The 12,548-nt window shown below is 30.0% G+C and overlaps 1 protein-coding gene across 3 annotated transcripts in view; it reads right to left on the bottom strand.

Moving 5' to 3' along the window:
• Positions 1–3,785: 3,785 nt before the first annotated feature.
• LOC123010058 (acid sphingomyelinase-like phosphodiesterase 3b) overlaps positions 3,786–12,548 on the bottom strand; it is a 220,065-nt gene continuing 211,302 nt past the window's right edge. For all 3 annotated transcript variants that reach the window (XM_044406693.1, XM_044406692.1, XM_044406694.1), the window contains exons 8-9: positions 4,782–4,966; positions 3,786–4,731 (exon numbers count right to left, since the gene is read on the bottom strand). In XM_044406693.1, the coding sequence (XP_044262628.1) occupies positions 4,512–4,731; positions 4,782–4,966 (405 nt within the window). In that variant the 3' untranslated portion in view covers positions 3,786–4,511. The remainder of the gene's footprint in view (positions 4,732–4,781; positions 4,967–12,548) is intronic.

Below are 12,548 nucleotides of genomic sequence, written 5' to 3'. Positions count from 1 at the left end.
AAATGTTAAAAAAATTCTATTAAAAAAATTTCGAAGTTATAAGAGTTTCAATTTTGCACTTTGACTTTATTCATTTCTGTTGGAAAAATAATTGTTTATTGCTACAGGTTATTAAAAGAGAAAACACGGAAGCTGTATCCTAAACTGTAACTCTGTTTAATATTATTTGTGGCTTTTATTGGCAATTTTTTTACAAAGGGTCATTAATTAAACATTAATAAATAAATAATAAATTAATATTTGTTTTAAATTTGGCTTTAAAACTTTATCTGTTTAGTATAAAAGTTGCATTCTCTTCAAAATTTTTCCAACACTAATAAAAAATAAAATCAGAAATTTTTCTATATTGAGAAATTGTTATAAGAAAATTTGTCATAATAATTGACTAAATGTCAAGATAAGTGTATTTTTCTTACGACCCTAACATAAAATAAGTTTTTTCACCCTAATTTCCGCTAAGAAAGTGGACAATTACCTCCCTCCACTGTCAAAATTACATATTTTATCTAACCTCTCAGGGAAGTAAAAATTTTACCTCCTTCATAGTAACGGAATAATATGCTGCTACATTTAATATTAAAACTGGGATATCAAGAATAATTGTTATTTTTCTCTTTCTTGTAGGATTGTAAGAAAAATTATACCAGGTAAATAAAAAGTATGGAACCAAACGTTTATTGCTTAAACAATTTTTTTTTTGAAAAAACTAATTGATAAATGATAAAGATTTATCAAGAATAAAATTTTCCNTTTTTATTTTAATGCAATAGTAAAATATCTACGAGTATGTACTTTATATTTAATTTTTTCAAAATTTTGTTACATAAATTACAATTTTGACCATAACTCAAAAAGAAAACATTTCGTTCTCAAAATACGACCACATTTTTTATATTACTTTAATTTATATTAATTATTATTTTCTGGAGGCAAATTATTAAAAAGAAAACGCTTGATTTCATACTTTTTTATGTTCACCCTATAGGTATTACACTACAAGAAGTTTTTCTTTCAAAAATTGGGTTCAAATTTTAACAACATATTTGATGTATTTCTGCTGATGTAGACAAGTGACTTAGTTAATTTTTTGTGTAGAGGTCTATTTTTTAGTGCTTAACAATATAATAGTAGTTTTGCTTAATTTCAAACTGAGAAAATGTGTGTTAAAATTATTAATTTTATCTTGAAATAATTTTATTAATACTAATTAAATCTCCACCTTCGAAATTGTCTACATTTTAAATTTCATAAAAATCCGTTGGCAAATAACATAGATATTAGACCCGAAAGTCTTACGTGGGACAGCCTGTGGAAGAGAGTATATTAACGGCCCTATGGAAACAGTATAAGATATTAGTGTTAAGAAAAAGAAAGAAAAAACTTTTAGTTGTGAAATTTATTTTTTTTGGGGAGTCTAAATAAAACTCTGGCAATAATTCCGCTTTATTTAATGATGTAGAAATAAATCTGATAATAAAAAATACAAAACAGTAACACATTAGAGTAACAACTACATACAACAATTAGTCCAAGTATTCACAGTGGCAATATATTATTTACGTTTCTTTTTAAAAGCATAAAAATGTCCACATTATAAAAACATCGTCTTGTTTAACATACAATAGGTAGGTGTATTTATATGTTACTTAAAGTAACCGAGTAGGTAACCCAATTCTGGAAAACTACACCATCACGTGATTCATTAGTGAGTCATTTATGTATAACTTAAATCACGTGTTAGTGTCAAAATACATAGAGTATAATAAAAGTTAACAACATTAGATTCAAGGTTATACAAGTAGACAGCTATAATAGTGATGCTATATAATAGCAAAATTTGGTCATTTTCGTCGCAGCCAACATTATTTATACATTATATACACTTTTAGAACAATTAAATGATATAAAAATACATGAAATCGTTTACTTAAAATAGTTACGTTATCACACAAGAACACATCTTGCCAAATTTAAATCCTTACACATCCTGGCAGGATTCTCGTAGAGTCAAGAGAGGGGATTTGGCGCTTTTTTAATACACAGATTAAGGGCTTGTGAAAAAACGGCGCGGTTTTATTATTTAAGGGACTTTCGGAGATTAGCTGAACAATGAATAATTTAAAAATTTTGTTCTCTCTTTTCACATGAAAAGCGCTATCTTACAAGATAGATGCATTTACTAAGTAGGTATACTTTTATTTACAACTGCATTGATACAAAAATATTTTAGATAAATTGTGCATCCGCTCCATAAAATTTAATAATACCAATTCCAGTAAAATATCCCGAAGGATGGTTGCGGTCGATTTCGTCTCGTTGTTGTGGTCTAAGTTACGAGAATACCGAGTGGATGGCGAAAAAAGGACCATTTTTTTCCCACTGTTTGTGGTCATCATCAGTGGCGGCTCCTGGGGATAATTTGTTATCGTAGCTCTGGTGTGTCTACTTTTAAAATAAAATTTGTGAATACTCTTGTGACAAGCAACCAGCCATATGCCGATTTATTGCTATTTTTGATAATTTTTTTGTGTTTTAATAACACTTATGAACAAGAATTTGCATTTTTTGTTAGTTTTGTATATACTGTTTCTTTAAACAGTATATACTTCTTTAAATATTTCTTTAAATATAACTTAAATAATAAAAAAACACAAATATTGCACAAATTGTTGACATTTGTATTGTTTTTTATATTAGGTCACATAGCCCAATTAATATTTTGGATATTTTTCAGCAATTTTCTCGAAAACTATTTAACGTACGACAACATCGTATCGTTTAAAAAATATAACTTATATAATGAAAAAACAGAAATATTGCAAATATTGTATTGCTTTTTTATATTATTAGCCCAGTTTGTATTTTTTCTTGTTAAATTAATAATCCTGGTTTATTGTAATGTTTTAAGCACGTACTAAAATTATTTATTATTTGTTTAATGTAGAATTTTCAATTTATCCCATATCTTTAACATTGTTGAAAAATTTATTATAATAAACAACAAAATATTTCAGAAGCAAATAAAATTTTCAATGCTTTGATATTTATTTTAGTTTTTTACCTTTTTTACATCGAAACATACTTACAACTACCAATTTGAGAAAAAAGTTGAGAAAAATAGCTCATTTGAAACAGACTTTGTATTAATTAAAAACTTTTTAAATCTAATAATAGTTCTACATAATCACATAAAAATATTAATTAGCGTTCTCAAAATTTTGTTTATTAGTGTTTTTCTTTTGGTTTTTCTCTTTTGTCAAATTACTTCACTATTACTCAAAATTATTTCATTTGATATATTAATGTCAGAGCGACGTAGGTGGGAAATAGTTCTGAGAAATAGTGAAATACATTTGAAAAAAGAGGGAAACCAAAAGAAAAACACTGTAATAAACAGTGAAAAAAGCTTTGGTATTTTGTTTGGGACGCTATTTTAAAAAAAGTAATCAAAAAATAATCACATAATTATAGCTTTTATCTCTTTAGTCATGAACAGCACAATTTGATTTTTTTTTGAATCACTAAATTAATTAAGAATTTTTATCCGAAAACGTTACAAAAGTGACCACTTTTATGACTGTCACAAATAAAACTTCTAAAAATTCTATTTTGTTTATACTTTTACTATGTCGTTTACCAATGCTGTTTTGTTCGCTGTTTCAGCAATTTTTGGAAAAATACATTATAGATGATATTTTGCACTACTAACTGCACTAGTTAAGTTAACAAAGACTTCCGAAAATTTCAACACAAATTTTAATACTGACGCATAATGTTTGTTTAAAAGCGTTGTTATGACTTCATTACTTGCAAAGCGTCTTGAACATTTTGTTTATTTACTTGCTAATTATTGTGTTGCTCTTTACTCTCAATCTAAATACGTTTGTGGATAAAATGGTGTAAGCTTTTCGGGATAAAAGTGAATTAATATGTGGCCTCACTACGTTCGGAAAAATTAACGTTTGGCATCGCCAAATAAACTATCACCTTTACTCTTAATAACATAACATGTATACTATTTTTGCCAATTTTATTTTCATATACATAATCTTCTGTTAGTTAAAAATGTTTCAGAGGCACTATTTTTACCAAGTTGTAATGCAATACTTTTTTGCGTTTTTTAATACATAATTAGAACAGCAACGAGTAATTAGGAAAATGAATGTTTATGGAGGAAACGAATTTCTCTCATTAAACATATTTTGAAAATAAACTCTTTTTAAATAAATCAGAAAGCCGTCACTGGTGGTTGAAATTTTTCCTCTAAAAACAATTTCATATAAAATCAATCAAGTTTCGATGGTTGTTAGAAATCCTAAACTTGTATTTGTCATGATTTTGCAAGTGTTAATATTTGGGTTCGGTCTTATTTTTTGCTATCCCGCCAGTATACTAGTCGCCACGGAACAAGTCTCGACCTCGACCGCTCCCCGTGAGTCGTTTTTCGTAATTCAGGGTGAATGAAGTCGTAACAAGTGAGCAATTTCCTACCACATCACTCAGAAAGACTATCACACTCTGCTGATCACATAAACAAGTCCGAAAAGTCCGAACTTCTGCGCGCGAATTAGCGACGAGGAAGAAGCAAGTGCACTAGCGGCCGTTTTGAGACAGTTCGCGAATTCCTGGTAATCGACCCTTGTTATAGCACAGTAGTGGGTGTGGGCGCAGTTGGCATCGCAGCCTGTCTGGGGGTTGCTATACATCCTCACCGAGTTGGCGGTGTAGTACCTGCAACGGTTTGGAGTTAGTAAAAGGAGGAAGAACCTGCGGCGAGGAACCTGTCGAAGAAGGTGTTGTGGTTGACCGATGTCAGTTTGTCGGCCAGCTGGTGCAGCGAGTTGGGGGTTATTTCCGTGATTCCGTAGTAGGAGCTGAAGTTGTATTCGACGGTCCATTCGGCCTCTCCCTTGGAATTTGAATTAGCGCGAGACAAGTCCAGATAGTATTGGGTGTAGTCTAGCACCTGGAATGTTAGCGAATTTCATTGAAAAGGGGGCGGGGATTAATATGAAGGCATTTCTGCAGGCAAGTGATGTGGAGGAATTGCGCCGAATTCTATTCAAATATGCATTGGGGAAAAGGGAGCATTTGAATATGACAAAGGATAAATGAAAGACGGTTTGCTTGCAAGATTGAAACGGCTAAAATATCATCTTTGATATTTCTCTCGATGACAAGTGGGTACATTGCTTGTTGCGTGTTGCTCCCTCGAAAAAGCTTTTTGGAAATATTTTTACTTTTTGAATACCAATATCATATTGTGACTTTACGGTTTGGCTAACATTAAAGAAAGACATGACTTTATACATATTTTTGCAAAGGTTTTAAAATGTTACATAAAATCAGTTTTAATAAAAAAATTGGCATAAATATTACTTTCTAATGTTTTGTGGTGGTTTAAGCAATGAATGAAACTACAGGGTGTTCCAGTGAGTTGAAAAAGTCAATTTACCGTTAAATAGTAGAATTAAAAAAAAATGTATGACATTGGTAGGTATTAATCTAGTGCATCATCTAAAATTATTTTCACTCAGCATTTCCCAAAAATCAGTTACGATACAAACTTGTATTTTTTTTTAAATGAAGCACTGTGTGTTTCTTTGCATTTTTTGATGTAGTCTTTTAAAACAATGTGTTTACGCTAAACTTTTACAGGGTGTCCCCCCTGTGTGAATTAAACATAGTGACCAAACAGCACTTCAATTTTATTGTATAAAATGGCAAACCTTGGAGAATTTGGTGAGAATTACTAAAATGTTGCACTTTTTGCACTTTTTAAAAATTTATTACACAAAAACTAAGACAGCTAGAACAATTTTTTTCTTACTTTTGCAAAAAAAGTATAGAATTTAAAGCTGTAGCAATTTTTTAGAGTTTTGAATTTTTAAAGATTAATAAATTAAGAAGTTTGTTAAAAGATAAATAACTTAAAAAAACACCCTATTTTTTATATTTGCATCTAATAGATTGATAAATTGTCTATTAAAAAAATAAACTTTTAATGTCTACAATTGATAAATGAAAAAATATTTAACATTCAATATTAATTGTAGCAACAATGCCCATCAATATCTGGGCATTGTTGATACTATCGCCATCACCACGGATCATTTATCTGTTGATTTATCCAGAGATTGTAAAAATCGTTATAAATACTGAAATTCAAATAATTTTATTGTAAAAATAAAGAATAATGGTTTCAGTCACACAAATGTGATTATTAAGTGATATTTCTTCGCTCTCGTGTACAACTGTGCACTTTAATAATTTTTTAAATGCAAAAACTGTAAGTAGAGTGTTCCATTTAATTTATTAAATTTATTAAACTTTTAACAAACGCCTTTATTTTTTTATCTTTGCAAATGCAACACACTAAAAAAATGTTACAACTTTATAGCTTGTACCTTCTTTTTGCATTAGTAAAAAAATATTTCTAGATGTGTTAGTTTTTGTGTAATAAATTTTTAAAAAGTGCATGTTTTCGTCAAAAAAACGTCTTATTTTTAAAACTAAGGAAATCGACCATTAAAAGTTTAGCTTAAAAACATTGTCATAAAAATCTACATCTAAAAACGATAAGAAACATAGTGTTTCTTTCAAAAAAACACAAGTTTGTATTGTAACTTATTTTTGAAACACGCTGTATAATTGAAAATAATTTTCGGCGATGGAAATATAAGAAATTCAATTTGAAAATAGTTCAATAGGAAAAATAGTATAAAAAACACGTGTTACAGCTTCTTATTGTGCTACTCGTGCATTGTAACATTCGCCACTGCGTGGATCGTGTCACAAACTGCTTTTATTAAAATGAGAGTGTTTGTAACACTTGTTTTTTAATATACTATTGTTGCTTTTGAAAGATTAAAAATTGCAGTTTTTGGCAAATAGGTATTATTTCGGATAATGAGAGTTAATGTCAGTTTATAGGAAGTTTTTTTTCTAAAAATATATATCTAACTACCGGGTGTTAGTAGTAACGGTTTTTATTTTTTTCCCGCTGCAGGAGTAACAGAAATCAAAATCTGATTGAGGGAGCTTGTAGTGCTCGAAAAGGGCTATCTTATCTACATTTTTGTCGATTCTCCAATTAACTTCATTTGGGCGAAAACAGCCCCCGAAAAATCGAAATTTGAATTTGCCGCGTTGGCGTTACTAAGAAAGGAACTATCAAGTCATTGTTGCCAACAGAGATAGTTCGTTTTTTAGTAACGCTAACGCGGCAAATTCAAATTTCGGTTTTTCGAGGGCCGGTTTCGCCAAAATAGAGTTAATTGGAGAATCGATAAAAATGTCGATAGCCCTTTTCGAGCACTACAAGCTCTATCAATCAGATTATAATTTCTGTTACTTCTGCAGCGTGAAAAAAATGTCCATGTTAATTCCCTATATCCAACCCAAACCAATCAACAGTAAGTAGGTATAGGTGTACATAAACCAAAATAATGAAAAGGCGATTTTATTTTATGTTGGTTTTGTAATAATAATTGTCAATGAGGATAAATTTCCTTTTTTAATTAAGTTTAGATTCAGTGAGGTGTTGGAGAGTGATTACTCTGATTAGTGTTTGTTCCTTTGATTACTCTCTTTGGGTTTAATTTAGTGGAAAACTAATTGATAGGAATTTAATGATCCATTAGGATCCACATTTTAAATATGATTTAAAGTTAATTTTGTTTTTAGTTTTATAAGAAATGTTTCCCTTAGCACGGTCTTTTTTATTTTAGACTTATTAGAGACAATTAATTCTTATTATTTTGGAAATTTTATCTAGAATTTATTGTGTTTTTCAGGAGTTTTTAAATTACATACTAACAAAACTACATTTTTGTTCTTATTTGTGTTTTTGTTTAAAATAGTCCGTAAAGTAGTAAAATGTACTCATTCAAGGGTAAAGTATACATCTTGTGTAATGTCGAATGCATAATTTTTTGATCTTAGAAAAAATGTCATGTAAACCTCGGAACTAAAGTGATTTCACGGGAATTAGTGTTTTATGGTATTTTTATGGACGTTTTGTCTCGATCAATAATTTCAAACAAAACAATTTTTCAAAAAAAACTTTCATTTGTTGTGGTCTAAATCGAACTTAATTCAGGTTAAAGTAGGAATAGGAAGTTTAGTAATCTGGCAATTTACAAAATTTTGTTGACACAAAAACCTGTTAACATGTTAGTTTTTAATGCGAGTTGGAGGTTGGCTTTCTATTGGAAGTGCAACATTTCTAGAGTTGTTTATGTTTATTATTAAACATGAGAAGTTTGTTTTATTGAAGGTTGTTATTACGGTCTAAAGTTTAATTCTATGTTCAGTTAAATGAAATACCATTAGACACTATAATTATCTCTAGTTTATAATAGTGTATCAGTGTCGGTCATTAGTACATATTTTAGAGATGATATTCGACAGATCTAGTGTATTTTCTCAACTAATAATTATCGTGTAATTTTAATGATTTACACTCCTTCCGCGCAACTTAGTTTTTGCTCCATCATATTATTTAAAAAACTCGCCTTTTTTCGTCTAGATTCGTATTTTCCGAGTCATTTCCTCGCCAAAAATGGCAATCTCCCAAACTTAATAATGTTTTCAAGCCGTCTAAAAACCCCGTCGGTGTTAATCCATCCGTGTACCCCGGCGCCACGAAGTCCCTTAAAGTCCGTAAACCATTTTTGAGCGAAATTTACTCAGCAACTTCCGTCATAAAAGCTCAACTTTACATTTTAATTCTCTCTCGTATGATATAATACTACCGTGGTGTTTCTCCGTCGTAAAACTTCGACAAGTCGTCGTAAACAGCAGCTTAAAAATGACGTTTCAAAATCGTCCGCCGGACCGCATCTTAATTAAACTTCCCATCGCCATCGTGCGGAAAAATTTTATTACGACTCGTATTCTCCCGAGCAAATTGACTTGCTTTCCGTGCAGTTGGACGCGTGTACGATGAAAAATAAAAATGTGGGACTTGTTATCGACTTCATTACGGTCCTGGAGAAATCCAAAAGCGTTGCGTCTTGAATAATAGAAACGATACCGAAGTTACGATGGAATTTTACAAGTGTCGTCTACAATCGATATAAACGACGGAAATTCCGAAATCATGCATTATGCAATGTTGTGCTGTTTTTTTCTTCTCGAAGATTATTCTCTGCATATACGACGCGGGGCGCTTTTATAACGCTTGATGGAGAGCGGGAGAGGTTTACGAGGTACGACTTTATTTAAAAGCACTAACATTTAGCTGGCGAAGAACGAAAAATGGTGGCGAGTTTCAATAAGTTCGATGAGTTTAAGGAAATTTAAATAAGTTCAAAGTTTTCGCTGGAAACAAGGAACGAAAAATAAAAGTTATGAAAGTAAAAACTAATTAAAGCTTTTATAGAGATTTTTTGACTTTTTGAAATATACAAAACAAAATAATAAACTAGCAGGAGCAAACTTATTCTGTTTTTATTATATCTATAGTTTCTAATTATTTTATGTAAAATTTTATAAAACGAATATAGAAGATTATAATTATGAAATGTTACAACCTGTCACAGTTTCTCGAAAGAGTCAAAAAATAAATAGATATTATTAAGAGAACGTAAGAAAAAAGTAAGTAATACAGTAAAAAGTAACTACAAAATGAGTGCAAAAATTTGTAAACAGAAGACTACAGTAACGCAGATAAAAGAAGGTAAATTTAATAAAAGTAAAAATTCACAAACTTTAGAAAATAGTTAAAGGGTAGAATAGACGAAAATAAACGGTTACTATGTATGAGATAACTTTTTTTATGTTAAAAGCAAAAACCAACGGATTTATTGAAAGTTTTCTATTTTTCCTCAAGGCTTTAAATAAATGAAACGTTTTGTTACAACTATCTTATGGAAAGAAATCTTTTGTGAGTCATGTCTACTTTTAAAAAAGGTGCTTCTTTTAGAGCCTACATTAGAAACTTTTTAACTTCTAATGCAGAGAGGAATTTGAAATTTTGTACACGACTTAAATCAACCTGCTTGAGTTCAAATAAATGATTTTCAAAATGGCTGAACTTCAGGAACTACAAGAAATTGGCGTCAACTTTAAAATTTGAAATGGTAACCACTTATTTTTATTGCGTTTTTGAATTCTCCTCCAAACTGAGTAAAATCTACCTAGTTGTTAGTACTTATCTGTCATAGTTTTTTACATATGCCAAATTTTTGCTCAAAATTTTCATTTGCAGAGGTTTATTAAAAACATCACAGCTCTTGCGATAAATGATTATTCTTTTTGCATTTTATTTTTAATAACCAAAGTTTTGAAAAGTTTTCTAGAATTTTCAAAATTGTCAACTGCCAAATTGCAAGGCTAGTATGATTTTTTAAAAACGATAATTAACAAACAGCTATAACTCAGTTTTTCAAACGAAATGACCTTATTTTTTCAACGGCAATCAAAAGCACTTTAATTTGTAGAAGGACTTTTATCAACATGTCCTATACGCTCTTACGGTTTTTGAAATAATAACGAAAAACATGTTATTGTTTTTTATTTTTATAGTTAATCACGTAGGCTTTGGAAAAATACAGTAAAGATATGCCATAATTAATATAGATGTTCGATATGTTTACCATTTTCAAACAGTCCAAAACTCGATGGTGAACTAATTGAGGGGCTTCCATTATTTCATTTGGTTGAAGATTATAAAATTCCGCCTCAAGCCTTGCCTCAGTTCTTCGTAATTCCGGATGGGTGCTGTGTAGACTAAATTTTTAATACGTATTGATCATTTTCCAAAGCCTACGTGATGAACTATAAAAATAAAAAGCAAAAACAGGTTTTTCGTGATTACAGAACAACAGATTTCAGAAACTGTAAGAGATGGGTATAGGACATGTTGATAAAAGTCGTTCTACAAATCAAATCGATGTACTTTTGATTGCCGTTGAGAAAATAGGGTCATTTTGTTTGAAAAAACTGAGTTATAGCTGTTTGTTAATTACCATTTTCAAAAAATCATTCTAGCCTTGCAATTTGACAGTTAACAATTTTGAAAATTTTAGAAAACTCTTCAAACCTTTGGCTATCAAATGCAAGAAAAATTATTCACTTATCGCAAACGGTTCAAGAGCTGTGGTGTTTTAAATAAACATCTGCAAATAAAAATTTTGACCAAAAATTGACATATGTCAAAAACTATGACAGATAAGTACAACTACGTACATTTCAATCAGTTTGGAGAGGAGAATTCAAAAATGCAATAAAAATAAGTGGTTACCATTTAAATTTTCAAAGTTCGCCGCCAATTTCACGTAGTTCCGGAAGTTCAGCCATTTTGAAAATAATTTAATTGAACTTAGACTTGTCGATTTGGGTTGTGTACAAAATTTCAAATTCCTATCTGCATTAGAAGTTAAAATAGGCCCTAAAAGAATCACCTTGTATATTTACAAAAGAAAACTTTAAATTATGAAAAACCTAGTATTTTTATTTTTTATATTTTATTTTTAATTATCTAGTAAAAGTACAAAAATTTTGCCAATCAAAGCCACAAATAACATTAAACAAAGTTGAAATTTAGGATACAGCTTCCTTGTTTCTTCTTCTAATAGCCTGTAGCAAACAAACTTGGAAAATTATTCTTCCAACAGAAATAAATAGAGTCAAAGTGCAAAATTTAAACTCACATAACTTTGAAATTTTTGTAGATAGAATTTTTTTATTATTTTTTCCATGTTTATGGTATCTTACCAGAGGCACGAGTTCTGGCGCACTATGTATAGTTAATCTTGCTGTAGGCCGTTTGTAATAAAAGTTTATAGGTTTGTAACAAATATTAGAAAAGTTGTGTAACACATATCAAATAATCCAAGAGTGTTTTTGGAATTCTTAAAGATTAGGTACGTTATTTTAATTTTTTTCCTGCATAAAAGTGTAGCCGTAGATTTATCAATCGGATCACTCTGTTACAAAGTGCTAATAGATTCTATCCTTTCATGTAGAAAAAATCCATTTTTAAAGAAAAGTCACAGGATCAGGGCATGGAAAGAAAAGCAGGGTAAGGAAAAGCTTTTACAAAAATTGGTAGCGATTTGGTAGCGTTTCTAATTGACCTTTATTAAATATTAAAACTTCAAAAACTGATAGATACTAATCTAGTGCATCGCCTGAAATTACTTTTAACTATACAGCGTATCTCAAAAATAAGCTACAACACAAACCTTTTTTTTTAAATAAAACATATTTCTTGGCAATTTTGGATGAAACTTTTTATTACAACATGTCTTTAAAAAGCTAACTTTTTATTAATCGATTTTGCTCAGTTTTTGAAATAAGTTGTTTTTTATTATACCTGCATCATAATCCTAAATTAAAACACGCTGCAGCGTGCGTAATTTGGCCTTTATAGCACGCTGAATTTTAAAGTTGTCTAGGTAACAAGAAATAGTGAAATGTCTGGACCAATTACAACGTGAAAAAATGTGCTTAACAACGTAAACTAGTAACCGTCTCTACGAAAACGATTCACAAACAACCTTTGATAATTTTATTGCAGACGCGTCGTGCTCTTAAACCCG

Source organism: Tribolium madens, unplaced genomic scaffold, assembly GCF_015345945.1.
Source record: "Tribolium madens isolate multiple individuals breed KSU strain unplaced genomic scaffold, Tmad_KSU_1.1 Scaffold_7;HRSCAF=85;Tcas5.2_LG10, whole genome shotgun sequence".
In the NCBI taxonomy this organism is placed as follows: Eukaryota; Metazoa; Arthropoda; class Insecta; order Coleoptera; family Tenebrionidae; genus Tribolium; species Tribolium madens.
This window is presented reverse-complemented; position numbering and strand designations above follow the sequence as displayed.